The 27,482-nt window shown below is 32.9% G+C and overlaps 2 protein-coding genes across 3 annotated transcripts; one reads left to right on the plus strand and one right to left on the minus strand.

The window, feature by feature from the left end:
* Positions 1-2,853: 2,853 nt before the first annotated feature.
* Positions 2,854-10,744, minus strand: LOC139489832 (uncharacterized). The gene is made up of 2 exons (XM_071276678.1): positions 10,006-10,744; positions 2,854-3,200 (listed from the first exon to the last, which is right to left on the minus strand). The coding sequence occupies exons 1-2, from the start codon at positions 10,742-10,744 to the stop codon at positions 2,854-2,856; spliced, it is 1,086 nt and encodes a 361-aa protein (XP_071132779.1).
* Positions 10,745-20,131: 9,387 nt separating this feature from the next.
* Positions 20,132-25,029, plus strand: LOC139487681 (uncharacterized). Of its 2 annotated transcripts, none has more exons than XR_011655854.1 (3): positions 20,132-20,291; positions 21,378-21,592; positions 24,835-25,029. XR_011655854.1 is itself a non-coding variant. In XM_071272652.1 (3 exons), the coding sequence occupies exons 1-3, from the start codon at positions 20,319-20,321 to the stop codon at positions 24,841-24,843; spliced, it is 534 nt and encodes a 177-aa protein (XP_071128753.1). In that variant the 5' UTR covers positions 20,302-20,318; the 3' UTR covers positions 24,844-25,029. The 2 variants fall into 2 exon arrangements, 1 of the variants encoding a protein (XP_071128753.1); XM_071272652.1 differs by lacking the exon at positions 20,132-20,291 and adding an exon at positions 20,302-20,628.
* Positions 25,030-27,482: the final 2,453 nt, after the last annotated feature.

The following is a 27,482-nucleotide window of genomic DNA, read 5'->3' on the forward strand; positions in this document are numbered from 1 at the left end:
CATCTTCAATAGAATTTGACCCATGTGATAAGCAGTGATGACATAGACGTTGAGTTCTCTCTATGTATTTTTTACTATATCTATCTTTCTCAATTTTAAGATCATGAGCACTTATTCTCATTTTACATATAGCTCTTCTTATACTAAAATCTTTAATTGATAAATAAGCCTCCTTTACAAAGTCAGTCTTGAGGTTGAAATAATTCTCTAATTTACTATTACCTTGTGATAAGGTTTCAGATCTTTTGACCAACCAAAATGTTTTAAAACTATTACAAAGTTTACATTTTACAAATTTAATTAATGTATTGAGCTTTGTATCTAAATTTTGTATATCAAGTGATTGAAGTACATATTTCATAGATGAATACCAACAATTAATGTTTTCTGCATCTAAAATTTTATTACAAACATAAGCATCATAAAGTAACCCTTTGTCCAACTTGTTAAGCCTGTGTACATATTTTACCATAGATATAATGACAGAAAAATAAAGAGGAAATCTTGCAACCTCTGATAACACTGCTAAATTTGAGGCTTTCTTATTTACACCAAGAATATACTTTAAATATCTGAAATGTGATTCCAAATAATCATTTATGTAGATTAATTCAAATAGATAATCACTTTTTTTCTTGCAAGCAGCAGAGTTTATTTTAAATGAACCCCAAATTTCACTACAATATAATAAAATTGGTTTTATTGTGTGATCAATGTATGCCACATACAATTTTTTTAGGACTGAACTATACAGAACTGCAGGAAGTTTCTCTTGAGTGACGGTTGACAAATTAACCCAAAATTTAATAATTCGTACTTTTTATAGTAGAGTTGTTGCCCATACCACAAACTTCACATCCACAAATCAAAATCGACAGTACACTTTATTAAATTCAGTCGGAAACCCGGTTGAAAAAGAACAAAAGAATCGAAGCTCTTTGTTAGAGAAGGCGATAAATGCTTACTGTAATGTTTACTATAGTGACAAAAAATTAAAAGTTAATAGAAACAAACAAAATTACAATTTTCTTCTCAATTACGAAGTGTTTTATTTTAAAAACACCATTTGCATAAGTTTTCAATTTATCTAGTACATAGTTAACCAAAACAATTAGATATCAAGTCGACGACATGGGTATTTTTCAAGTTGGATGTAGAAAATGCATAACCTCCGATTATTTAAAATTTACCACGGACGGAGAGATAATCGAGTGGACCTTTTTTGGTTAGGGCGTGTTTGAGTTGAAATTTTATCTTGATATCGTACAAAGCAAGAATATTTCATACATCGTTTCGCTTCAGATTCTATCATTTTATATATCAAAGCTACAGGTTGACTTTATAACATAAAAAAATCACAGTACTAAAAGATGAAATATCTGGGTCAAGTGAAATACCTATCTAATGAATCACAAAAACAGAGTAGAAGTTGGATGATGAAATATCTTCGAAAAATTATATAATTTTTTGTATGTGATAACCAGGGTTTATAGTCTTCAACCACTGAAAAATCTATTCTGCCCTTCCACTAAATATTTACTGATTAGAATTTTTTAAAATGTTTATGAATTTTCGAAAATTCCACCTGACAACCGATCAGACAATAGTTTTAAGTTGAATCAATGCAGACAAGATCATTAACTGATGCTCATTAGCTAGTTGATACATTTGTCTTTTAAAATACAACTGACATATAAGGATCGTAATGCGGGTGCAATGTGGATAAATTTATCGGTTTCCGAGAGCAAAATTGGCAGCGCGTCATCCCTACAATGGCTTCCATTTCTACGATTGTGAAAATGAACTGGCGTAATGGGGGGATAATTTTGACGAAGTAAAATCCTGACTGAATTATAATCCTGGTACCTTTGATCAACTATTTACACCACTGGGTCGATGCCACTGCTGTGGACGTTTAGTCCCCGAGGTTACCCCCACCAGCCTAGTAGTCAGCACTTCGGTGTTGACATGAATATCAATTATATGTTCATTTTAGTAAATTTCCTGTGGACAAAACTTTAAATTTCTCGTAACACTAAGGATTTTCTTATCCTAGGAATAGTTTACCTTAGCCGTATTTGACACACCTTTTTGAAATTTTGGTCCTAAATGCTCTTCATCTTTATTATTGTTTGGCTTTATAACTATTTTTAAAAATATGAGGTTCACTGATGAGTCTTATGAAGACGAAACGCGCTTCTGGCGTATTAAATTATAATTCTGGTACTTTCGAGAACTATTAGTGTATTTATTAAATGAAATTCAATAGATACATATGTACCCTTTCGTTTCGTAGTATGTTAAACATAGACAAAATATCCTCTCACATTTTCTTAGCTTTCGAGAAATTGACCTTTCTAGAAAATAGAACACCAACGCAAGTTAACAGAATTAAATACAGAAATAAATCTTCTATGGTAAGAAAATATAGGGAAAAAAAACAGTATTAATCGAAATCACGAACTTCAAAATCATATAAAATTGATACAATTTAATTACGTGAGTTCTCAGACAGTTTTTGAAATTAAAAAAAAATGGGCTCTTTTATCTCAAATTTTTCATTGATGATAAAGGAAGCTTTCTTTGGTAAATCATCTACTAATTGTTTAAAGTAAAAATAGTATTTGATTTTAAAACTTTTGCGTTTTTAATGTTATCTTCATAACGAAAAACTTGAGTCAGTGAATTTATATATCAATCACAGAATATACTATTGAGGCAGTAGTATTTAGAGCTTTGTAAATTCCAAGCGATTGAGAAAAGGATTTCATAAAATAAAGTTCCATACAAAAACAAAAAAATATCAACTGGGTCATTCTTTAGCATTAGTTACTTCTATGTGACTGTTTTACTTTACATAACCGAGTTCCGAGGATCCACTTCTACAACGTATATAAATCTTGTATTACAAACATTCTGGTCGTTCTCTGTCTTGACTTCTGATTGTTTGGTATTGCTATGTTCTGAAGAGTCTTCTCCTTTATAGATAGATGTGAACGCTTCTTCAGTTACACTAAGATTTGGATATTTTTCAGTTTTACGACCTTCCGGTGGATTGTCCTGATTTTCTACGCCGTTCTGAGTGTTTCTGGGGTTATCGACATGAATCTTAGACCCACATCCACCGCACATTTTACCTCCAATGAATTTGAGACATTCTACCAGTACGCTTCGGTACTCCTTTAGTCTGATGATATATACTATTGGATTACAAATAGAATTAAGCATTGCGAAGGATAAAGCGTGTGGTCGATTTGACCTAAAGCTCGGATAGCTATAACAGTAAAGTTGAACACATGCTAATGGTACTACACATACTATGTACATAAAAGTTATTATCAGTAGAGTAACTATCATACGAATGCTACTTTTTGAAATAGAAGAATTGGGATAACTTCTCGCATAAATGCCTATTTTTACCAATATTGCAACAATTGTTGCTAGATTGGCAACAATAATAAACATCAATACAATACCTGAATATAGCGAATCTTTTTGCTCATCATTGCCCGTGTAATACCTGCATACAGTGTCCACGTCTTCTCTTTTACTCCAAATTAAAACCATTCCATTGCTGACTAAGGAAAAAATCCACGATGCAATAATGATATGCCATTGTTTTGATCCTATGTCAACAGATATAGACATTTTATGCATGATGTATAGTCTTTGCAATGATATGGCTAGAATGTGGACCATGGATGCAATGAAAGCAGTATTAAACAGAACAAACTTTAGTCTGCAGGTCACGTAACTTTCTACTCGGACATTTTTGTGCAAATCTGTCATCACAAACGAGGAAACCCCAACTAGAACATCCGTTATCCCAAGACTAACAATGTATAACGACTTTCGAATTTTCCCTCTAAATTGTGGTACTAGACTTAGTGCAGCTGCCGGAAGATTCAATAAAACGATAACGGCAGAAATCGTAAATCCATGTATTTTTCCACCAATTTTCATTTCTGTGGCAATATCTGTCAAATTCATCATGACTATCATAAGGTACTTTCAATTGCTTTTCCTTGTCAACTAATGCTATTCCGAAAGTTAGAGGTTACATTTTTAAATTGACTTTGCAAATTGAAAGTTTAGAAATACAATCTTGTGTACAATGATAAAATAGACGTGTCATATTAACATAGCTAAGTAATTAGCAAATTTTAAACGTTTAAGAATACAATGGCAATGAAAAACACCTTTTTTTTTACTAGCTTGCAGCTGTTGTTAAAAAATTTAGGGCAGCATATAAACTATATATCAGCTTTTTAATCAGAAGAGGCGAGTGTAAATTATATGACGAAGAAGAATATCGCATGCTGTGTTTATTCAAACTGAAAAACAAACTAAATCCGGCTGTTTTGTTTATTATCAAGTATTAAGCATCACCTGTCGTGTAAATTGATATGAGCAAAGAGACAACAACCCGACCATAGAAAAAAAAAAAAAAAAAAAATATCGCATGCTGTGTTTACGCAAACTGAAAAACAAACTAAATCCGGCTGTTTTGTTTATTATCAAGTATTAAGCATCACCTGTCGTGTAAATTGATATGAGAAAAGTATAAACTTTAAGTTTAAAATTTCATACTAGCGAATAGAATGTAAAAAAAAAGTTATTCTCAGAACTAATCGTTAGAGATTGTCATGGTCCGAGATGTCTCGTTATCAAAATAACTAAATTACATAAATCTTTTATTAAATAGAAACACTAAAGGTTGTAAAAGCAAAGAATTATCAGATCATGTCGGTTCTTTTAAATCAACAACTCATACACTTAAGTATGAATCAATTATAGGTTTCATAACGACCAGAAATGCGAGTGTGACATTATTTTAAAATAACTTAATTTTAGATGTAACTTTTTGATTGGCTGAGGTTGTTTTGTTTATCAGCTCAAAGACATAATTTTGTTAGGTGACTGTGACGCAATCAACGTTTTTTTTTTTATGGTTTCTCTGGTTTAAAATGGAAGTTAGAATTAAATTATAAGAAATAATTGTAATATTTTTTCTGTTTATTCAAAATAACATAAAAAATGTGGTGCACACCTAAAATAACCCGCTACACAGGTTATTCAGTGTGCACCACATTTTTTATGTTATTTCTTCATAGACAGAAAAATTATTACAGTCATTCCTTAAATAATTAAGGAAAGATAGTTGATATGAAGCGTTTCCATGTTCAATATTTATTTATTTAAAAATGACAACATACCTGGTTCTTTGTTGTAGATTCCATTCCTTCGTTTCAGTACACACGTTTATGAAAAACTCTTTGTTGTCTAGGAGCTGCTCACTCTCTATGAGCATCTGAGCTCGTACCAGCTTTTCAAGGTCTTCTGTTCTCATTTGTTTTTTTTGTTTCAATGCTAGTTTGTCAATTGTTTGTTACGAGTGTTTTTTTTTTAATTCTTTTCACAATATTATCACATCAATCTTACACCAAGTCAGGAAAATGGCAGTTGTTATCTTATAGTTCGTTTCTGTGTGTGTTGCATTGTCGTTTACTTTTTTGTTCACTTCAGTGTTTCTAATGCTTCGATGTTTTCCTTGTATAGTTATTTTGTTTCCCTCGGTTTTAGTTTGTAATAAAATTGAGAATAGAAATGGGGAATGTGCCAAAGAGACAACAACCCGACCATAGAAAAAAAAAAAAAAAAAACAACAGCAGAAGGTCACCAACAGGTCTTCAATGTAGCGAAAAATTCACCCATATTGTTTTTGTCTCAATGAATTTATGACCTTCGAACAGCGGTATACTACTGTTGCCTTTATTTAGATCCTATCTTAAGAAAATATCTTTCATAAAGAAAGCCATTCACGCTCTTCCTCTTTACACACGAACATGGGTTATGTGAGAAAACAAAACACTTCCATAATAGTTTGATCGCTCTGACCTCAATATCAAGTTTTTTTCCTCATGGTAAACCCGAGCAGTGTTGTTTATGAGAGTTATAACGGAGTTTCTATATTGTGGAGGACTTAAAAGGTGAAAACCCTTATAGAGCCTTAAATCGTCGTGAGTATTACGGTTCTATATTGTGGAGGACTTGAAAGGTGAAAACCCCTATAAAGCATTTAAATCGTCGTGAGTATTACTGTTCTATATTTTGGAGGATTTGAAAGGTGGAACCCACTATAATGCATTTAAATCGTCGTTGAAGCATTACTGTTCTATATGGTGAAGGACTTGAAAGATGAAAACCCCTATAGAGCCTTTAAATAGTCGTAAGTATTACTGTTCTAAATTGTGGAGGACTTGAAAGGTGAAAACCCCTTTAGAGCATTTAAATCGTCGTGTTTTTCTGTTCTGTATTGTGGAGGACTTGAAAGGTGAAAACCTCTATAGAGCCTTTAATTCGTCGTGAGTATCACAGTTCTTTATTGTGGAATGCTTGAAAGATGAAAACCCCATTAGAGCATTTAAATCTTCGTGAGTATTTACTGTTCTGCGATTTTGTTTAATCTTCGTTTAAAACATATTCACTCTTAGCTAATGGATACTTTTTTTGTGTGCTTTATATTATTATTAAAAGAAAACCGTGAACAAAAATAATTAGGACGAGAAACCAAGCACATCGACAAGCCCGTGGGCAAAGGCAAACGATAATAAACAAGAGACAGCATTAAAAACTGTTGTTTTGAGGCATATCTAAAAAAAATAATACAATTACTAGGGCGATGGACCCAATTTAAGAGTAGACAATAGAAGCGGTAGTAGAGAAGAAGGGAAAGGACAAAAAGACCGAATTTTGTATATTTTTTATGATGAAGTTCATGGCTTTTATTATCCTTCCTAGTCGTCTGAATAAAATATTGCACTTACCTTATAATATCAAAGATGAATAATACTGGGAAACATTATTTAATTAAAAACCATAATTATGTTAATGCATACAAATACCTTCTACTTTGCAACTGTCTCAAACACTAACCAAAAGCTTCAAACTTCGTTTATATGGTATACATCAAGCAAAGTGGTATAATTGATGAAAAAATACACAAAAACGTGGCAATAATCGTATCGTCATTGCGTTGTAGACCCTAATTCATCGATTTTTTAATGTTTTTTTTCTACAGACAAGGTAATGGATTTGTTTATACAAAAAAAACGAAGGCGGTAAATATATGATTATGTTATATCAATAAAAAATTAACTAAATTGTTTTTTATAGAAGAATCTATGGAGTAAAACTATAAAATTTGTTGATTTTAAGGTAAATCTATGATTTTTTTTTCGTCGATTCGTGTGCTTCCTATCAAAATATTCACCTTTTTAAAAAAGAATTCAATCAGTAATTAAAGAGATAAATGTATTATTTTTTCGATTTCACATATAATTCAACGAGCCCAACTATATGCAAAATTTTAAAACAATTTGTGACATACTCCATTTAAAGTTATTTGACCTTTTTATTTTAGGGAGTTGGAATTCGCATACATGTAATTCAACTCAACCCGAATTAATCATATTTTTTTCTGTAGCTAACACTATCATAGTATTACTATCATGAAGATTATTATTCAAACCTTTATTGAATACCATAAATTAATTAAGTAATATATAATTGAATATGTTAGAATAACCATGGAAGTACTTTAATGGTTTAACTTTGTAAATAAAGGCAACAGTAGTATATCGCTGTTCGAAATTCATAAATCGATTGAAAAAAAAACAAATATTAATTCCGAAGAAGGTTTCATCGAAGGGACAGTGCTGCACATAGTTGAATAATTGGTGCAATACCGCTTTAATTTGATTTTAAACATTGCCATTGGTAAATTGAGGTTGATACACAATTATTTATAAAGTCTTGGTATTGTTATGTTTGCGTTGATCAAAATAATATCCTCTTAAAAACGTAATCTTCTTAAAGTATGGGGTATAATTATAGGATGTTAAGTTGGATATATGGCGTTAACAAGCAATGGACAAACACATATACCAAATATAATGTCAACCCACTCAAATATACATTGATTCCGTCTCGGTTTCGATTTCGTGTTATGGCGAAGACGTCTATTTAGAATTATTATTCAAAATCATTTATATTATCACATGAGCGAAATTTACCATTCTAATTAATATTGGTTAAGTCATTCAAAAAATCATTATAATTTAAAAATCATAAGAGTTATAATTATAATATATACTTAATGTTCAAAGCAAAACTCTTATGATCTATCAATTTCTGTAAAGTCATTTTAAGTTTCTCACAATTCTGTATAGATGAAGACCAGCTATTAATTTATCATTCATCCTAGTTTTTACATAATCTAATGACATTTCCTATCAGACTGCAGAAACCATACATTTCGTTTGTTATTAAGTTATGTTTTTTTATTATGAAATTCAAAGGATGTGAATCTTACAGACAGATATTTCCCCCCGAAAATATATCATATGACCGAACCGACAAATAACCTGGTCAAATAAGAATTCCGTTTTAACTATTTTTAATGATAAGTTCACAAATTTCAGACATTTTACGAATGAAACAATGTTTGAAGCACGTAACATTCTAGTGAAATTGATTTCTGGTCAAGTTTTGTCTCCTAATGGATTTTTTTTTAATTTTTAATTTTAATCGTGATTCATTGCTTATATGATGATATAAAATTAACTAAATACGGTAGTTTAACAATATCTACTAAATTCGTATTTTATATTTTCTTTGCATATTTTTCAGTCATTCAGGATATTAGGAAATCAATTTAAAACAAATGTGAATATCTTTTTTTCTGGCATATGAAACTGTTTTCAACTCTGACTCATTCTACATGCAATGCAACAATAATCAAAATGTACATAATTCATATTATTTATACATGCACCAACAGTTATAAGTTGCAAAGAAAATAAAAGTACTATTCATAGCTATAATATATCTCTAAAATTTCTAATATTTTTATCCAAATTCGAAACTATGTTCTTTGCTGAAAGAAGATCCAGCTTCGTTTGGGACTTCAAAATAACTTGATTTTTAGAGAATTGTTCTACTGCGTTAGGCACAAGTAAAGAAAAGTAAGCCTTTTTTGAAGCAGATGTTTTGGCTATCTTTGACTTACTTTGTAGAGAATTTACGGAATATTGTAACGAATGTGATGTCACTGCTGTAAATATTGGTAGCAAGAATACAGTCGTTGCCATGAAAAGGAACAAAAATCTATGTCCTATGAACACAAACACTAAAGCTACTGATATAACGGAAAATAAAGAATATCCCCACAAGTGGCGGATTCTTCTTCAACGGCGCTTTGAGGTATCCAGTGCGTGTTGTTTGTAATAATTGCATGAAACGCACGGCAGATCCTGACTGTACCTGTTACTGCTTCCGGTGTAAATTGCAAAATGGAGGCTAACGTTTCTATAATAACTATTTTGTACGTTTTACTATTGCAAGTTGCGAACTTTGGAAATATGATTACTAGAAACATAGTCACCGATATAGAAGCATATTCATTTTTAAAAATGCCAAACATATGAACAATTAGAAATAGTAGCAACAGCGGCTTTACAAACATTTGTCTCAGCGCACAATGAGCAATAAATGAAAATACAAAATCGTGTTTTGAAATTGTTCTTACTGTGGGTTCTACAAAGTTTTTCTGGAATTTTCTTTGGAGATATCTAAGAGGTTTTCCTAAAAACCTTGGCGAGTAATACATCGCTAATAAAACCTCTCCTTTATTCCATCTTCTTTCCCTTATACCCCATGTGACATAGTTATAGGGTGGCGCTTCCCTGAGCGGTATACTACCAACATACAAAACATTCATAATAGATGCTTCAAAAGAGTCATGGCTGAGAACATCTATTGGTACACGTTCGATCAATTTCGATTTATATCCGATCACTTTCTGAATGTATAATTTGTTATTTATTAACCCTTTCCCGAAAAACGACGAATGATCGAAAAGAGCGGTTATAGCATTCGTCAATGGTAAATTGATTACTTGTCGCATCGCGTCTAAATGCATAAAAAGAGTGTCCCCTTTCTTACAATCAACCTCAATACCTGGTTGTATTATTCCACGATCCGGATTTCCGGCTGCTACATCCAATAGTTTGATAACAGTACCCTCTGGAACTGTTGTGTCGCCATCCAGAACTAATGTATAGTCAAACCGTTTTCCCAAGATTCTCCCCGTGTCGGCGGAAGTTTCAAATAAAGGATCTCCATACGTGCGTGCGTAATCGTTATACAATTCGCGATCACAGTACGTGTAGGCTTTCGTCTCCCCCTCTGATAAAAGGATGAGATCTTGGTATTGTCCACATTTTCTCAAAACTTTTGATAGTCTGTGAACGACCATAAAATTGTCCATGCGCTCTTTACAAATACTGTGGATATGAAATGATTTTAACTCTTTCGTAACATAATCTCTATATGTACTCCAAAAATTTTGAAGACGAGGTCCATCAATTTCGTTGTAGCGCATTTTGCAAAATGCCATGCCTTCGAGGTACAATTTAGAATAAATCATTCTTCGAATGTCATCACGAACATAGAGCTCATAATCCTTAAGTTTTATATCCTTCGTTGCACTGACTAGAACGGCTGAGACGTTTGCATGTAAATTTCCCATGTATGCCTCAAACATATTTTGCATACATTCATCTATATCGTTTTCGCACGTGGCGAGAAGATTATAATTTATTATCAATTTTAATTTATGGTTCTTAGTAGAAACTGGTACTCGTCCATGTCCTCCAAGAGCAATACAGAATATTGTCTGCATGGGTATCTCTAATACGGTTCCCTGTAAAACCGCTAATAAAATAATCAAAATCACACCAGTGAGCCAATGGGAACGCTTCCAGTCAATGTTTAATGCGTTTAAAACAATTGAAATCATTACAAAAAATAGCCAAATCCCAAAATACAGAAAAAGTTTAATTTTTTTCCCCATTGCTAAGACAAACTCCTAATATCTTCTATGCAAAAGTGTTGTAATCCCTGAGATTTAAACATTTACTTTTTTAAATGTCGATCTGCATGAACGATTGTGTATCAAGATTCTTTCCAAAACGAAAGGGTTAGAAACTGTACAGCCAAAGTGGACCTATTATCTCCTTATATCAGTCATGTCATTTGTTATTTGATTCTGAATTGTCATATCTGGTCATAACTGGTGTTGATTTCAAAGTAGTAAAAATCTGAAATGTCAACGCTTCGATTTCAGACGAATTTGTTTTGCTCGTTTTTTAATACTTGAAATGGGTAAGCAGTTTCGGAAATTAAGAAAACAATGCTGTTGACTTTTATTTATCAGAACCAATTAAGTACAAAAATTCTATTACCAACTATATTCACCAAATGTTCAAATGATTTAGAAATAAAATAAAATGCCAAGACATAAAAATCATGCATGTGGAGTATGGTTAAAACCTGTGGAAAAATAACATTCAAACCAAAAGAGATAGACATTTGGCAGCACCACTGCAATACTAAGTATTCATGTATTTGTGAAAATATTTACAAGATTAAACGGTGAAATAAACAGACTTACGGCGTAGACAATCCCAACTACATCTTTATTGGCCAAAATATTGACGACATATATAATTTAAACTAACCCCATCATAAGAAGCAAACAATGTGTCAATGTTTTTCACCAATTGTGATCACATTGGTCATAGTCGTGTAGCTACATCTACAAGCGTACAAATTCGTGCGAAGACAAAATATTTCTTTCAATGGTAACGTTTGATTTGAAAACTGTTAGTATCTTTAATCACTTACGTATTAATATGTCAACATGTTTTTCCCCTAGATTCTCTGATTATATCAGTTCTAAACAGGTGTCTTTTGACATAAAACAAGACAATCTTTATGGTAGTTCCATCTCCGATCCGAATTCTGTTAAACCGTTTTTTTCTTCAAAAGTGATTATTTTCAAGGGTTAAATATTTCGCGATGGTGTCTTGCCATGGCTTTGTTTGGACTTATTTGTTTGCTTTTTGGCCTTGATTGATTGTCCCTAATATTTTATTAACTGTGAATTTGCATTCAGATATCGCAGATAAAATTTATTCGTTCATAGTGTGTTAATTCAAATCATAGTGTGTTAATTTACGTTTTTTGCCAATTGATATTTTATCGTGTGTTTTTCTATGTTGTGATGTTATGCTATTATTTCAGAAAAAGGGAGAAGGTTTGGTACCACTAAAACGTTTAATCCCGCTGCAAATGTTTGTACCTCTCCTAAGTCAGGAATCTGATGTACAGTGTGTAATTTATACATGTTTCTCGTTTCTCGTTTTTTTATATAGATTAGACCGCTGGTTTTCCCGTTTGAATGGTTTTACACTAGTAATTTTGGGGCCATTTATAGCTTGTTGTTCGGTGTGAGCCAAAGCTCCGTGTTGAAGGCCGTACATTGACCTATAATGGTTTACTTTTATAAATTGTTATTTGGTTGGAGAGTTGTCTCATTGGTACTCACACCACATCTTCCTATATCTATCTGGGGAATAGGGATTTCTTATAACAGAACGGAATCAATCACTGCGCTGGATTGTTGATACATAGAAGTTAAGAAAAAGTTAAATAACAAAAATACCGAACTCTGAGGAAAATTCAAAGTGAAAAGTCCCTAGTCAAGCGAATGGATAACAGGCAATTTCTTAATATGTAGAAAATGGTGGATTTGACCTGCAGGTTTTAAATACTTATCAAAGATACCAAGATTATAATTTGATACGCCAGACGCACGTTTCGTCTAAGTAAGACTCATCAGTGACGCTCAGATCAAAATAGTTATTAAGCCATACAAGTACAAAGTTGAAGAGCATTGCAGACCAAAAATTCCAAAAAGTTGTGCTAAATACGACTAAGGTAATCTTTAACGTTGAGTCGTTTGTGTTTTCTCTTATTTTTGAGATATTGAGATAAGACGTGGCACGGTACTTGTCTATCCCAAATTCATGTATTTGGTTTTCATGTTACATTTGTTATTCTCGTGGTGTTTTGTCTGATGATTGGTCTGTTTCTGTGTGTGTTGCGTTTCGATGTTGTGTCGTTGTTCTCCTCTTATATTTAATGCGTTTCGCTCGGTTTTGGTTTGTTACCCCGATTTTGTTTTTTGTCCATGGATTTATGAGTTTTGAACAGCGGTATACTACTGTTGCCTTTATCTATGTCTGGAATCAAAAAATTCTTAGTATTTCGAAAAATTCAAACTTTTGTAAACAGGAAATTTATAAAATGACCACATAATTGATATTCATGCTAACACCGGAGTGCTGACTACTGGCTGGTGAAACCCTCGGGTAGCTCAACCTCTGTCTTGTTTGACAGTCGCACTAAATTCCATTATATTGACAACGATACGTGAAAAAAAACAGACCAAAAGGTAAAAATGTCAAAAATAGGGGTACAGCAGTCATTATTGTGTTATAATCTTAATCATTATAAAAACAAACAAATATGTAACAAATAATCGCAAATTGTCATATAGACCAAGCATATTAGCAAAAATTAAAGACAAGAATACACAAACTTAACATTGTACAATAACACAATGACGGGATGTGTAAGTATAGAGCCTCGTAAGATATATGTATCAAAGAGCCATAATAAGGCATATAGACAATGCACATCATTAGCAAAACTGAAAGGCAAGCATACAAAAATGTTTTATAATTGCACACTAACGGGATGTTAAAGTACAGAACACGTCACATGTATCAAAGAAATCCCGAAAGGCATATAGTAAAAGCACATTAATTGATATTCAAATCTTTGCAGTTTATCAAAGGTTTAGTTACGGCGATCGCCGAGTGCTGAATCAATGCTCCGTCAAATATTATATTATTCATACATATTTCAATTATGTTGAATGTATCAAGTTATGTATGGTACCGAATGAGGATAAGGTGTCTTATCTAATTTTGTTATTATGATAGACAAAATATTGTGAAGATACAACAGATTGTTCTTTTGCAAATGCAGCATGATGATTAAAAATAAACCAATCTGGTTTTCTTTTTAGTTTGATACTTCTACTTTCAAAACATGGTGAAGAAAAATTTTTTTTTTTTTTTTGGATATTACATGATTATAGTGACACCATCGGTGAGAATCGGTGACGGGGAGTCTATATTATTCGGTTAACTGACCTTTATCAGAAAACAATTTAAATGTTTCTGTATAATTATAATGAAAGGGAGTCTTGTCTTCAATAGTGATCGTTCTATCTTTTTTTTTTTATGTAAATCTAACGTCAATAAATAATTGTAGTAGTTTACATTTTAAAATTGTTTAATTGTCAAATTGCGATGCCATTTATTAAATAACTCTCTTTTCTCATCGTCTTACCGTTTAAGGTCAATGAACAGTAAATATGCTATGTCACAGATTCTGGTAAAATGTTGTGTACAACTTTGGCTCGTTGAAGTATCTATGAAAATCTATAAAAAAATAATGCCTTCACCTCTTAAATCTTCTTTTATATTACTGATTGATTCTATCAAGATATATGAACATTTGTGAAACCACATATCGAAAAACGTTCATTCATTTGTATAAAAATCATCAAATGTCTAAATACAAATCCATAGAGTTTTCTTTTAAGAAACTAAATATTGTTAATACAAAAATTTTTGTTTGAATGATAAAAAAATAATCATCACCGACTTAGTTTTATGTGTTAACCAAACTCTTTCCTAGATGGTATAACAAAATTATCAAAGATCGACGTTTCAGGGCACACAACGCGTTGACGTGACTTCGACTTTATGTGGATTTCTCACCAAGTACACTATTTTGAATCATGTTAAACATTGAAACGAAATCGGTGTTCCTATTATTGATATACATCATTAAAACGGAAATTATTGTACCAATTGACAACAAAGAGTGTTTTTTTTAATAATGTTTGGATTAAAATTAAAGATGCTTTGATTGTTCGAAAAACAAATTTAAGAACGTGTTTGCCGATTGTATGTGCTTTCTACACACTGTAGGTGTTCATCTATATTGATGTAATTCAATTAGTAATATTTCAGAAAATATAACAGATAGGTGAATATTTAATTTATTTAGTTTCGATTTTCACATGTTTCAATTAAAGCTCAACAAACTTTGCACAATTGTATGAAAATCTATGACTAAGCCCATTTACTGCAACTTGAACTTAAACTGAAAATGTTACAATTAATAGTATATAACCCATATAAGTTAAGCATACTAAATAAACAACATGATGTCATTTTCGGAAGCTTGTAGGAGGCTTTAAATTAACTCTCATGGATCTCTTTTAGTAATGAAGAAAACAAGTTAGATATGAAACAGTATATGAATACACATTATATTTGCGCATTCTACAAAAGTTAAACTTCTTTCTCTTCAAAATGAAAAACAAATGATTCAATCTGCTTCAGACAAATATGAAATTTCACGACGACAAAAAAACTCACAAAAAAAGAGATACAGGGTTCAACACACAGTCGAAAATGCGATGCTAACCGTCCACCCAAAACAGCAAGCTTTGGATGGTCTCATTTAAAATAAAAGCAGTTACACTCAAGGGCACAACAAAATACATAACTAGCACAAGGTGAACTAAAGTTTTTGCGAGACAAGCACATAAATAAACCTTACACACGCTTGACTTTTGACAAGAATTTTGGAGAAAAAAGGTGACACTGTAAGACGTATTTCTACCTCCAGCTTACTGGGTTTAGTGTTCTATATCATAAATTTAAAGATTTAATTGTTTAAAGGCAACGACGACGAATACGCCTGTGTTAAAGGCTTAATTCTTTTATTAACCTGCTTTGATTTATGCTTAGTGTGAACAATGCTGCCCCAATAGTGACGGGAAGTGTATAACACCTTGTTTTAAAAAATATATTCAGTTGCAGCTTAATGTGCATCTAAAACAATACGTTATTTTTACTATAACAGTTCTTAACATGAAGTAAAAACAAAAAATTAAAAAGAAACACAATCTATGTTCTGACACATGCAATTATATGAACATATATGTTCAAACATGTCTAACTATAATAATCACCTACAATTAGTGAATTAAGTTAATAGTATCAAAGTTCTACATTTGAAATGCAAGCACATTTTTCTCTATTTATCAAAATTTTAGCTGTTATCTTAATTTTTTTATAGTTTTCTTTTTCTGTCATTTTTTCTCCATTTATTCTAGTAGATTTTCGTTCATGTTATTCATTTTTCATAAATTATTAGCACTGGTAATCAATGTTAAACGATTAGCAATTTGTTAGTTAAGTCAAGAATAAAGAAGGATTTCGTTAACATTGATGTTCCAATGTATCTATCTAGGGTTCTTGGTGGCCGAGTGGTGTAAGTAGTTACTACTGTAATTACTAGCCAGTCCACACTGAGGTTGTGAGTTAGAACCCCGCTCTTGCAGGTGCACTCGACTCCAATCTTAATTGACTAGGATTGTCAGTTTTGCTATCGAAGGTCGGTGGTTTTCTCCGAGCACTCCGGCCTCCTCCTCCGACAAAAACTGGCCGCTACGAAATAGCCTAGATGCGGTGCTAAAAAGTAGCGTTAAAAAAAAAAAAAAAAATCAAACCCAATCCAATATATCTAGTGTCTAATAATGCTGGATATTTATCTTTTTTTTTTTTATTATTGTGCAATATATATTATATAATCTGTATAAAACAATATGTAGACAAGTATGTGACACTTTAATAAAATAAATTATTATTATATAATTATTATTTTTTATTAAGTGAGAGATGGGGGAGGGGGTCACATCTTTAATTAAAATTGTATGCGTTATTATCTCAAATTGTTGGTGTAAAACTAACTTCAGTGTATCATTTTAACATTTATTTTAAGATTTTCTATGCCACTGTTGATCACACGATAATAATTTGAGATCACATGCCATCACTTATAATGTATAAAATCAAATATTGCATTGTTTAGGTACACTTAAGTTATCGTATAACTCTAGTAAAAGTATCAATCACAAACGATTTATGATCGTTTTAAAAAATAAACTCACCTAGAAAACTACATTCCAATTTACAATCTGAAAAGATATCACATTTGGGACAATGTCACAACGGCAATTCAAAAGTCATCTTGATATTTATTGTATATTTAAAAGTAAGGAATTGGGGCCATGTCACGACTGCGGTTCAAACATGGCAAAAATTAACAATCAAACAATAAATATTTAAACTATTTCATTTCGGATTCGGACATACAGATGTTTTATAGGACAGAATTATCTAAATAAAGATAAATATAACAGAAACTATGTTCTGACACATGCTATAATATATAAATAATTATATTGAACTGTTTAAATTGGTACCCAACACTTTCACTAAAATTTATTTAGAGTAAAGTATTTACTTTGACCCTTTGAAAAAAATATAAAAATTTCAAAAATTTGAACCAACCATTTTATCAGAAAAATTACACTGGTTATATTAACAGTTTGACAGACACTAATTTTGATCATTGAGAAGCTTAATATTTCCTTAACAACACAACGTAATTAAAACGTTTAGCTGATTTTACAGAGTTATCTCCCTGTAGTGTTAGGTACCACCTTAAGTAGTTCAAATCCTTAGTATGTCCGTGCAGAAGTAATTACACATTCATGATCTTCAATGCAGCATAAAATTTCACACGACGGACAATCAGTCATGGTTGACCCAAACAATATAAGAACAAACCAAAAATAACAATTTTAAAATATCTATAAAGTGAAATAACAAAAAATACCGAACCCAAGAAAATTTAAAACGGAAAGTTTTATTTCAAGTGACAAAACCAAAAGCTCAAATCAAACGCATCAAACGAATGGAAAACAACTGTCATATTCCTGTCTATGTATAAATATTTCCTTGTGTAATAAGTAGTGGATTCCACCTAGTTTTATAGCTAATAAGACCTCTCACTTTTATGAGAGTCGCATAGAATTCGGATATATTTACAATATTGTGTGAGTTAAACACAACAGACATCATTGGTACAAATTTCAAAAATTAGAGTAAAGCAGTCGACATTGTGCTATAATCTTAATCACAATAAAACAAATAATTATTTCAACAAAGAAAAAACAAACTGGAAAATATACACTGTAACGTAAAAGTCCGAAAACAAAAAGGAAAGGCAAAATACAATAAAAATTCCATAGAATTAAGAACTAAAACTATACCGATACAAAGGCATACTATTTATCCTGATATAGAACAATCGATATAAAGTTCGGCGGGATTCAACTAATTTTAATTTTGTGGTTTCAAAATCATAGTACGATAAAATAACATATACAATACCAATGTTACTGTACCGTTTGTACAATTCGACAACTGATGTACCTTCATGGATGCATGAAGTTCGAATATTATTCAAAACGTTGGAGAGCTGATAAAACCAAAAAGGACGTAAAGTAAAGCCAAACCCAGAAGAGGAATCAGAGCTATCCAACTTTGAGAAACATTCATTTGTTTAGAATTGGTTGCGAATTTTAAAAACAGCGAATACAAACATTATATACATATGTATTTCTGTATCGAACTACTGGCTACATGGCTGGTAATATACTCGTGAACGAACAGACAACCAGCAGTGGTATCGACGCAGCGTAGTAATAACATTAACAAGGTTAATTTTACTGCACCAATTTCGACAATATTTTGACAATTAAAGCCTTTTCAGTCCGAAATATTTTGATGAACAAAACCTGATATAAATGTCGAAGAGTTGATTTAATCAAAATTCACCAAGAGGAAAAATGGGAAAAAATGTAGAAACATTTGGTCACGTGTGAAGAGTTGCCTTATTAATTGGCAATCACACCACATCTTCTTTTTTTATGCAGTTACAGTTACGTTACGTGTACATTTTGGTGATCATATTAGACGGTTTTCATGACCGTATGCTATCAGATATTATTCGACATTATTAATGCAATTCCCATATTTTTTTTTAGCGACTAGAGTTTTCCAGAAAATAGACGAAGTGTGCTAGCATCTCTAAAATATTGAGATTTTCTTTCTTTAAGCTAATCGTAAATGTTAGTTGAATAGCTGTAAGTAAGTTCAAGTATAAAGATTTCAATTAAAATTCGGTGGATAGTTTACATGAAACCGTTATTTAGTTAAATTCGGTGAATATTTTAAAAACATGATAAAGATCTTTTCCGTTTCGTCTTCGTTTCAGTCCAAGTATCACCAGTATATCATTTAAGTATTTTTAACATCAATAATGACTTTCTATGTAATGTTACAATTACATTGTTTGAAATAGTAATACCACTAGCGACAATAGTATAAATCTTCATAATTTAAATCGCTGTAACGGTAAACTTTCGGTAACCTTATTATCCAGTGCAATGTCATAGATACCACTTCTTATGACCCATTTGCGCCAAAGTGGCGTTTAATATGATATCTTTGAAGTCATGTTCAAATTTTTTAGCATCATTTATAAGATGTCGTGCTGTAATTATGTTTATTTATATAAATTTCGGACTTATTTGCCCCAAATTTTGCCTTTTTGTGAGAAATTTCATGACTTTATTAATTTCATTCATATTTACGGGAAAATGAATTTCCCCTGGGTTTTATTGGGTCAATGTTTTTAATCTGCATTTGTCAATATACGTTTTCGTTAGCGGATTCCTCGTTTGTGTACTTACATTTGGGTTTACGGCGGAGTATGCAGAACCTGCTCCACCTATGATACCCTTCGTATTCGTCATATAAGTAAAAAAAAAAACCGGCGATAAGTCTAGTTTGGTAGGTCACATTCGGTTAAAAGGGTACGGGATATTGGTTACAATATAGAAACATGTATATCGTCATCTGTGAAACAGATATTCCATAACTTTCGACCAACTCGCTATTGCACATGGAACTACTGATTTAATAACTTCCTATTCAGCGGTTATCCTCTATCAAGGAAAATAGATAAGAAATATATGCCCTGGTATATCGTATTAACTTAGAGATATATACTCCTTATGCAGGCACAACTGGAATGATGATACATAGAAATAGAAAGTTCACAATTGGACAGCTGAAATCATCTCTTTTGTCGTAAAATGTTGATTATATTTCTAAGATTTTCGTGAGATATAATAATGCATTGACCTTCAATTCTAACCAAATAACAGCTCTTTAAAGTACACCCCTGAATAAAAAATGTTACAATCCAGGTAATACCTTACTGCGCATGCCCATAGGTAACATCGTATACCTCGGGCTACAATAGATTGACTTTCAATTTAGCTCTCTTTGAGTAAAGACGTTTTTTTTCCAAATTATTTAAAGGTTAGTGGGTTTATTATTTTAGTTAGCATGGCTAACGCCCAACTCAATGACATTCCTTTAGGGATGGCTACACCGTCTCGAGAGAGCGGTGCACTTGATTCGGAAGACCATAGGGTCATTGATGAAAATGTAAGTTTTACCGCAGTGGCGGTAGAAACTGATAAGGTAGTCGAGTCTTTGGGCTCTTCTCACAAGGCGAGGAGAAATATCTCTTCTCGTCAAGATGATGAAATGTCGTTAGTCGACGGGACAGAAGAAGATGTCAGACAGAGCTGGTCTGACCTAGATACCAAAAACCCTAAACGGAAACGGGACGACTCCGTACCTAGCAGAAAAGGTAAGATTAAACACAGGAAAGTTGTTAATCATTCTAGCAGTTCCTCTGAAAATACTAGTAGCAGTGAATTATCTTCTAGTAACTCTGAATCAGAGAGTTCAGAAGACAATGAAGCGTTTGACCCAGAACCTTCTTTGTCTAAAGATAAAAAAGAAAAAGTACCATCTCATGTAACCAAATATATAGAGAAGTATGCTCCAAAGGGTATAAGTAAAAAGACGAGACAAGATATGTCTTTGAATTGGCCTATTCCTTCGTCTAAAGGATTAAAGGCTCTTGAAACAGATAGATTTTTTAAGAAAAATTATTTTCAAGTTAGAAAATGGAATGCTAGATTAGAGAGAAGTAAAATTAACACACAGCTACGCATTCTAGATGTTATGGGTCCTCTGTCCCGTTTATGGTCTGAAGCACATAGGATTAAGAAAGATAATCAAGGTATGGACCCTTCTGATGTAATTCAGTTAACACAGAGGGCTATTGTGCTAGCAGGTAATGCTCACTATGTTTATAACACTGACAGGAGAAAAGCAATGTTAGTTAAAACAATGCCAGATAGTCTAGATTTTTTAAATGAGAAGAAAGGCAAGAAAGCTTTGGCAAAATCTAAGGGTCAACTTTTTGGTAATAAGTTTCTAAAGTCTTTGGCTAAAGAAAACAAGGATAACAAAGAACTTAGAGAAATGTTGTTGTTTTCTAACAAGAAAAAACATGCTGGTAAACCTCATTTTAATAGAAAAAATGATCAGTTTTTTCAGCAGGGGCCCACAAACAACCTGCAGTCTGTGGGCGGCAGACAAGCTCTCCATCCACAAGTTTCAGGGAAGAGACCTTGGCAGGGAAACCAGTCACAGAACAGACAGGGGAACAGTTATGGTCAGCGCCAGAACCAGACCCAGAACCAAATCCAGACTCAACCTCAGAACAAACAAGTGTTCAAGAAACCTGCAAACCGATAGAACGGGTAGGTCAAGAGAAAACTTTCAATCATATACAAAACTATTTCCAATTACCAATGAATTGCATAATCAATCACAATTCTATTCCTGTAGGGGGAAGAGTAAGCCTTTTCCTACAGAATTGGAACTCAATTACAAAAGATCCTTGGGTTCTCCAGTGTGTAAAAGGAATAAAATTAGATTTCTTAGCAACACCTTTCCAAAATCAAATACCAAATCAAGCCTTTTTCAATCAAGAGAATCAGGACTTGATAAACAAAGAAATAACAGGACTTTTGAACAAGAAGGCCATAACACAGTCTTTCCTAACAAAGGATTCGTTCATAAGCAACATTTTTCTGGTACCAAAGAAGGGAGGGGGTCAAAGACCTGTTATAAATCTAAAAGGCCTAAATGTTTTTTTACGTTACGAACATTTCAAAATGGAGGGAATTCATTTGTTAAAAGATCTTCTTTTGAAGAACGATTGGATGGTAAAAATAGACCTAACCGATGCATATTTGACATTGCAAATAGCAAAAGAACACAGAAAATACCTCAGATTTTTTTGGCAGGGAAAAATAATGGAATTCAGGTCCCTCCCGTTTGGGATTGCAGTAGCCCCAAGAATATTCACAAAACTGATGAAGGTTCCCATGACTTTATTGAGACGTTTAGGTGTACGTCTGATAGTTTACCTAGACGATATTCTAATAATGAATCAGTCAAATCAGAAAATTTTGTCAGATCTCTCAACAGTTTTGTCAATATTAAGGGGCTTAGGTTTTCTGATCAATACAAACAAGTCAGTGATGGAACCTTCACAAACAATGGAGTTTCTGGGTTATACAGTAAACTCAAAGTTGTTGACTTTGTCTCTCCCGAAAGAGAAGGTAGAGAAAATAAAGAACAGTTCAAAATTAATGCTAGAACACAAGAAAGTGTCAGCAAGAGATTTAGCTCAGTTGATAGGTCAGTTAACAGCAACCAATCAAGCTGTCCTTCCAGGTCCTCTGCATTATCGCAGTTTACAAATATTGAAAACAAAAGCCCTGCATTTGGGAGGCCATTACGATCACCAAATCCAGTTAAACGAGGAAGTTCAGAACGAGTTGCATTGGTGGGTAACCAAGCTGGGGTCTTGGAACGGGAAAGCGTTACTAAGACCAGAACCCCATTTGACCATTCAGTCGGATGCAAGTCTGTCGGGATGGGGAGCAACATGTCAACAGATAAGTATAGGTGGGCTTTGGATAGACGAGGAAAAATCCCTCCATATAAATCAACTCGAACTAAAAGCAGCAATGTTCGCAGTACAATCTTATGCCAAAAATCTACAAAACAAGCATATTCTTATACAAATGGACAACACAACAGCAATTGTATATGTAAACAAAATGGGGGGAACGGTGTCAAAAAGACTAAATTCCCTAACAAATCAGTTTTGGGATTGGTGTCTTCAAAGGCAATTAACAATCACTGCGGACTATATCCCAGGAAAAAGCAATGTTATAGCAGACTGGGAAAGCAGGCATTATGCGGATTTCAGCAATTGGCGGTTAAGTCCGATACTTTTCAAAAGTCTCATGAAACGCATAGGTCCTTGCAATGTAGATCTGTTTGCAGACAGGTCAAATACTCACCTGAATCAATATTTCAGCTGGAAGCCAGATCCCCAAGCGCAAGCGGTAGATGCCCTTCTCCAATCCTGGAGAGAGATAAAGGGTTATGCTTTTCCCCCGTTCTGTCTAATAAGTACGTGTCTGGCGAAAGTTCGGGAGGAAAACAGTCAGATAATTCTGATAACTCCAGTTTGGCAATCCCAGGCTTGGTACCCTCTGTTACTTCAAATGTCAGTAGATTATCCAGTGTTACTTCCCATGAGTCACAACACTGTATTGTCTCCAATGAAAGAGCCTCACCCACTGATTCTGAACAAAACATTAAAACTAGCAGGGTGGACGGTCTCCGGAGATCATTTAACTCAATTGGAATTTCAGAGGAAACTAAAGAATTACTCCTTGGGTCTTGGAAATCGGGAACAAGATCTTCTTACGACAGTGCCTGGAATAAGTTGTCTAGCTGGTGTAGCTCACGGGAAATTGATCCCTTTTCAGCACCTTTGGCCGCTATCTTAGATTTTTTGACTTGGATGTATAAAGAGGGGTATCAATACAGAACTTTAAATGTTCACCGTTCGGCCATATCTTCAGTCCTGCCATATATCGATGGTGTCCCAATTGGTCAATTACCTATAGTAAAACAATTAATGAAAGGTGTTCTACAAAATAACCCACCTTTACCAAAATACCAATTTTCATGGGATTTGGATATTGTTCTTAAATATTTATCCGCTTTACCAATAAACAAAAAACTTGATTTTTCAGTTTTAGGTAAAAAATTATCAATTTTATTGGCTTTGGCAGCGCCAAAAAGGATATCTGAAATTGCAAGGTTAGACAGAAGATTCATGTCCAGAAACAAAAGTAGTATAATTTTTCATTTACCGGGTCTGTCTAAAACACAAAAAGATTGCAATAACAGATCAGTGAAATACTGCAAATTTTCAAAGAAAAAATTATGTGTTATTTCTTGTATACATGAATATGAATTGAGAACGGAACATTTAAGGCCTGTTAGTAAACATGAACCTGATCCTTTATTAAGGTCAACTAAGAAACCTTTTAAAGGTCTATCTTCGCAGACAGTTGGAAATTGGATTAAATGGGTTATGAAGGAGGCAGGAATCGACATCTCATTGTTTCAAGCACATTCTTGTCGCATGGTCTCAACTAGCAAGGCAGCGATGAGTGGCATCAGTATGGATGATATTATGTCCATGGCAGATTGGTCCAACACTAGAACGTTTAATAAATTTTATTTTAGGACTAATGAAAAAGCGGGTTTTGCAGATAAAGTTTTAGAAATGGTAAGCTTGCTTTAAACGTGCATTATTATATCTCACGAAAATCTTAGAAATATAATTTCAGATTTTATGAGGGCGCAAAGCGCCCGAAATGAAATATTGATTATATGATAAGATTAGAGTGAGATATAATAATGCATTTCCCACCCATCCCACCCAAATGCATTATTATAGAGAAATTAAATACATTGCAAATTGCAAATAGACGTGGTATGATAACAATAAGACGACTCTTGATCTAAGTATTTCTAAACAGTATTCAATAAAATATGAAATATTACACAGAATGTTTATTCTCGAATGCTAACTTGAAATATACATCTATATCATTAAATTTTTCAGAAAGGATAGAGTTGGATGGACTTGAATATGACTGGTATTCCAAACAATAATTGCAGTTTTGTAGCAGTGTGGCGGAATATGATATAGAACATTCGTATGCAGTTTTTTCGTGGACTATAAAGAAATTACTGACTTTAACGTGTATACTCTGTGAAATATTTTGATGTACATTTGATAATACAAATGATTATTTTCTGTAGTTATTTTTTTTAAGTAACCGCCTTGTATCTATTCAGTCCAAACAGTTCAGTATTCAGATGTTTGGTCAGATGTTGGATTTTGCTTTTTGCTTAGTGAACTGATAATTAGTATTTTGGGTGTCAATTTGTTTATTCATTATCCAGATGCATAGAAATATGTCTATGGTGAATTATATCTATTGTTTACTGAATCGGTTACTTTCGTATCAGATCTTTTGAACAAGAACATGATATTCTATTGGTTCAGATATTGGTTTTGTTGTTTTATATCAAACATAATTGTTTGAGGTTTAAGGTTTGGCTTCATTGAAAGTCAATCTATTGTAGCCCGAGGTATACGATGTTACCTATGGGCATGCGCAGTAAGGTATTACCTGGATTGTAACATTTTTTATTCAGGGGTGTACTTTAAAGAGCTGTTATTTGGTTAGAATTGAAGGTCAATGCATTATTATATCTCACTCTAATCTTATCATATAATCAATATTTCATTTCGGGCGCTTTGCGCCCTCATAAAATCTGAAATTTCAACCTACCCTCATAGACAATCTCTAGGAGTCAAGATATGAGGCAGACTTAACTATAGCTGTTGTATCCTTTATCTCAATTTTGATAGGATAGTAACATAGTAACCAAAGTTTGAATTATTTAGTGAGAAAACATCATCTATCTAGCGGAAAGTATAGTTCAAGAATAATGCATACTTCTTTTCTTTCTTCCTCAGACGTTTCTATATAGCCTCATGGGAATACAAGACAAATCGTACACTTTGTTCTTAGGAGAATGCCGATTGTCTGTTGAAAAATACGTCCTTCAAACGTAACGCATATGTTGTCGATCAAGAAATCAAGCATCTTGATAACGGGGTTTCAGAAAATTTGTTGTTTGCATCAGAGTGATTTTTTTAAATATATGCTTAATTCCTCCCGAGGACAAGATACTTGTATCTACGTTTGGTCATTTCTTAATACAAAGCAGGATCAACTCTTTCAATTTGTCTTTTAGTTAAGAATACTATTGTAAAAGAGGAGCGACAGATACCAGAGGGAAAGTCTTAGAATGTATATACTCTAGAATATATTTTGAACTTTCCAATATCCACTTCTGTTTCACACCACCTCTAGAAAAGGTAGTTCTACAATAACGTTGAACCCCAGCCATGACTGTTGATAAATTTGCTCTTAATAATTTAGAAAGAGGTTTCGTTAGCACTTGGAAGACCCATCAATATAAAGTTATTTGTAAGATTACTTAGGTGTTACAGTCATAGAAGATCCAGTTCGTTTTTTTGTGTCGATTGATCCAAAGGAACATAGAACATACCTAAGATTATCCCGGATTTCTTCTTTAGTAAGTATCGGGGGGGGGGGGGGAGGGGTATTTTTTGAGATTTTAAGTGAATTGCCAATACAGGAGCCTTTGATTCAGTGATTGTCGTTTGTCTATGTGTTACATATATGTTTTTCGTTCATTTCTTATACATAAATTTGGCCGTTAGGTTTTCTCGTTTGAATTGTTTTACATTGTCAATTTGAGGCCTTTTATAGCTGACCATGCGGTATGGGCTTTTCTCATTGTTGAAGGCCGTACGGTGACCTAAAGTTGTTAATTTCTGTGTTATTTTGGTCTCTTGTTGGAGAGTCTTATTAGCAATCATACCAAATCTTCTTTTTTATGGTCATTTTTATAAATGAACTGCTTGCAAAAGTATGAATTATTCGAAATACTAAGGATTTTCTTATCCCATTCATAGATTACCTTAGCCGTATTTTGCACAGCTTTTTGGAAATTTAGATACTCAATGCTCTTCAACTTTATACTTGATTTGCTATCTAACTATTTTGATCTGAGCGTCACTGATGAGTCTTGTGTAGACGAAACGCGCGTCCGGCGATTCAAATTATAAGCCTGGTATATTTGATTACTAATCATTCCTCATTCATTCGATTAATAGGATAAGAATCTACATAATAACATAAACGGTATCCTTTTTTTCTGCACCAGATGCGCTTTTCGGTCAATGTCTCTTCAGTGGTGCTACAAAAAATTGAAAATCCAAAGCTTGTTAAAAATATGAAGGACAATAAACAAAAAAGGACCCAAAAGTATAGCCAAAGCCAAAAACAATTTGCATTTATGAGGGGTATGCTGTTATCGTTTGATATGTATTCTCTCTCACACACATACTACCCTTGTATACATACATGTATATTTTATTTATAGTTAAGGATGAAAGAAAGGATAGCATAGAATTATAAATATTCTGGATTGTTACAATCACCGTGTTGCGTTAGTGGTTTGTGTAATGTTGGCAATAATTTATTTCATGACTTTTTTCAATCTTCCTGCTAAGGGTTGATACAGAGGGACGCATCAAATTTAAAAAAAAAAGTATTTTCAAGAAAGGCTTTATTAGAAATTGAAAAATAAAAAAACTAAAAGAAACAA

This window comes from Mytilus edulis, chromosome 9, assembly GCF_963676685.1.
Source record: "Mytilus edulis chromosome 9, xbMytEdul2.2, whole genome shotgun sequence".
Lineage (NCBI taxonomy): Eukaryota > Metazoa > Mollusca > Bivalvia > Mytilida > Mytilidae > Mytilus > Mytilus edulis.

Coding starts and splice junctions, on each gene's coding strand:
- LOC139487681 (XM_071272652.1), top strand. CDS start 20,319: ATGGCTAACGCCCAACTCAATGACATTCCTTTAGGGATGGCTACACCG. Junction 20,629..21,377: donor CTCCGTACCTAGCAGAAAAG/GTAAGATTAAAC, acceptor AAAAATGATCAG/TTTTTTCAGCAGGGGCCCAC.
- LOC139489832 (XM_071276678.1), bottom strand. CDS start 10,744: ATGCAGACAATATTCTGTATTGCTCTTGGAGGACATGGACGAGTACCA. Junction 3,201..10,005: donor ACCAGGTATTGAGGTTGATT/GTAAGAAAGGGG, acceptor GTAATCCAATAG/TATATATCATCAGACTAAAG.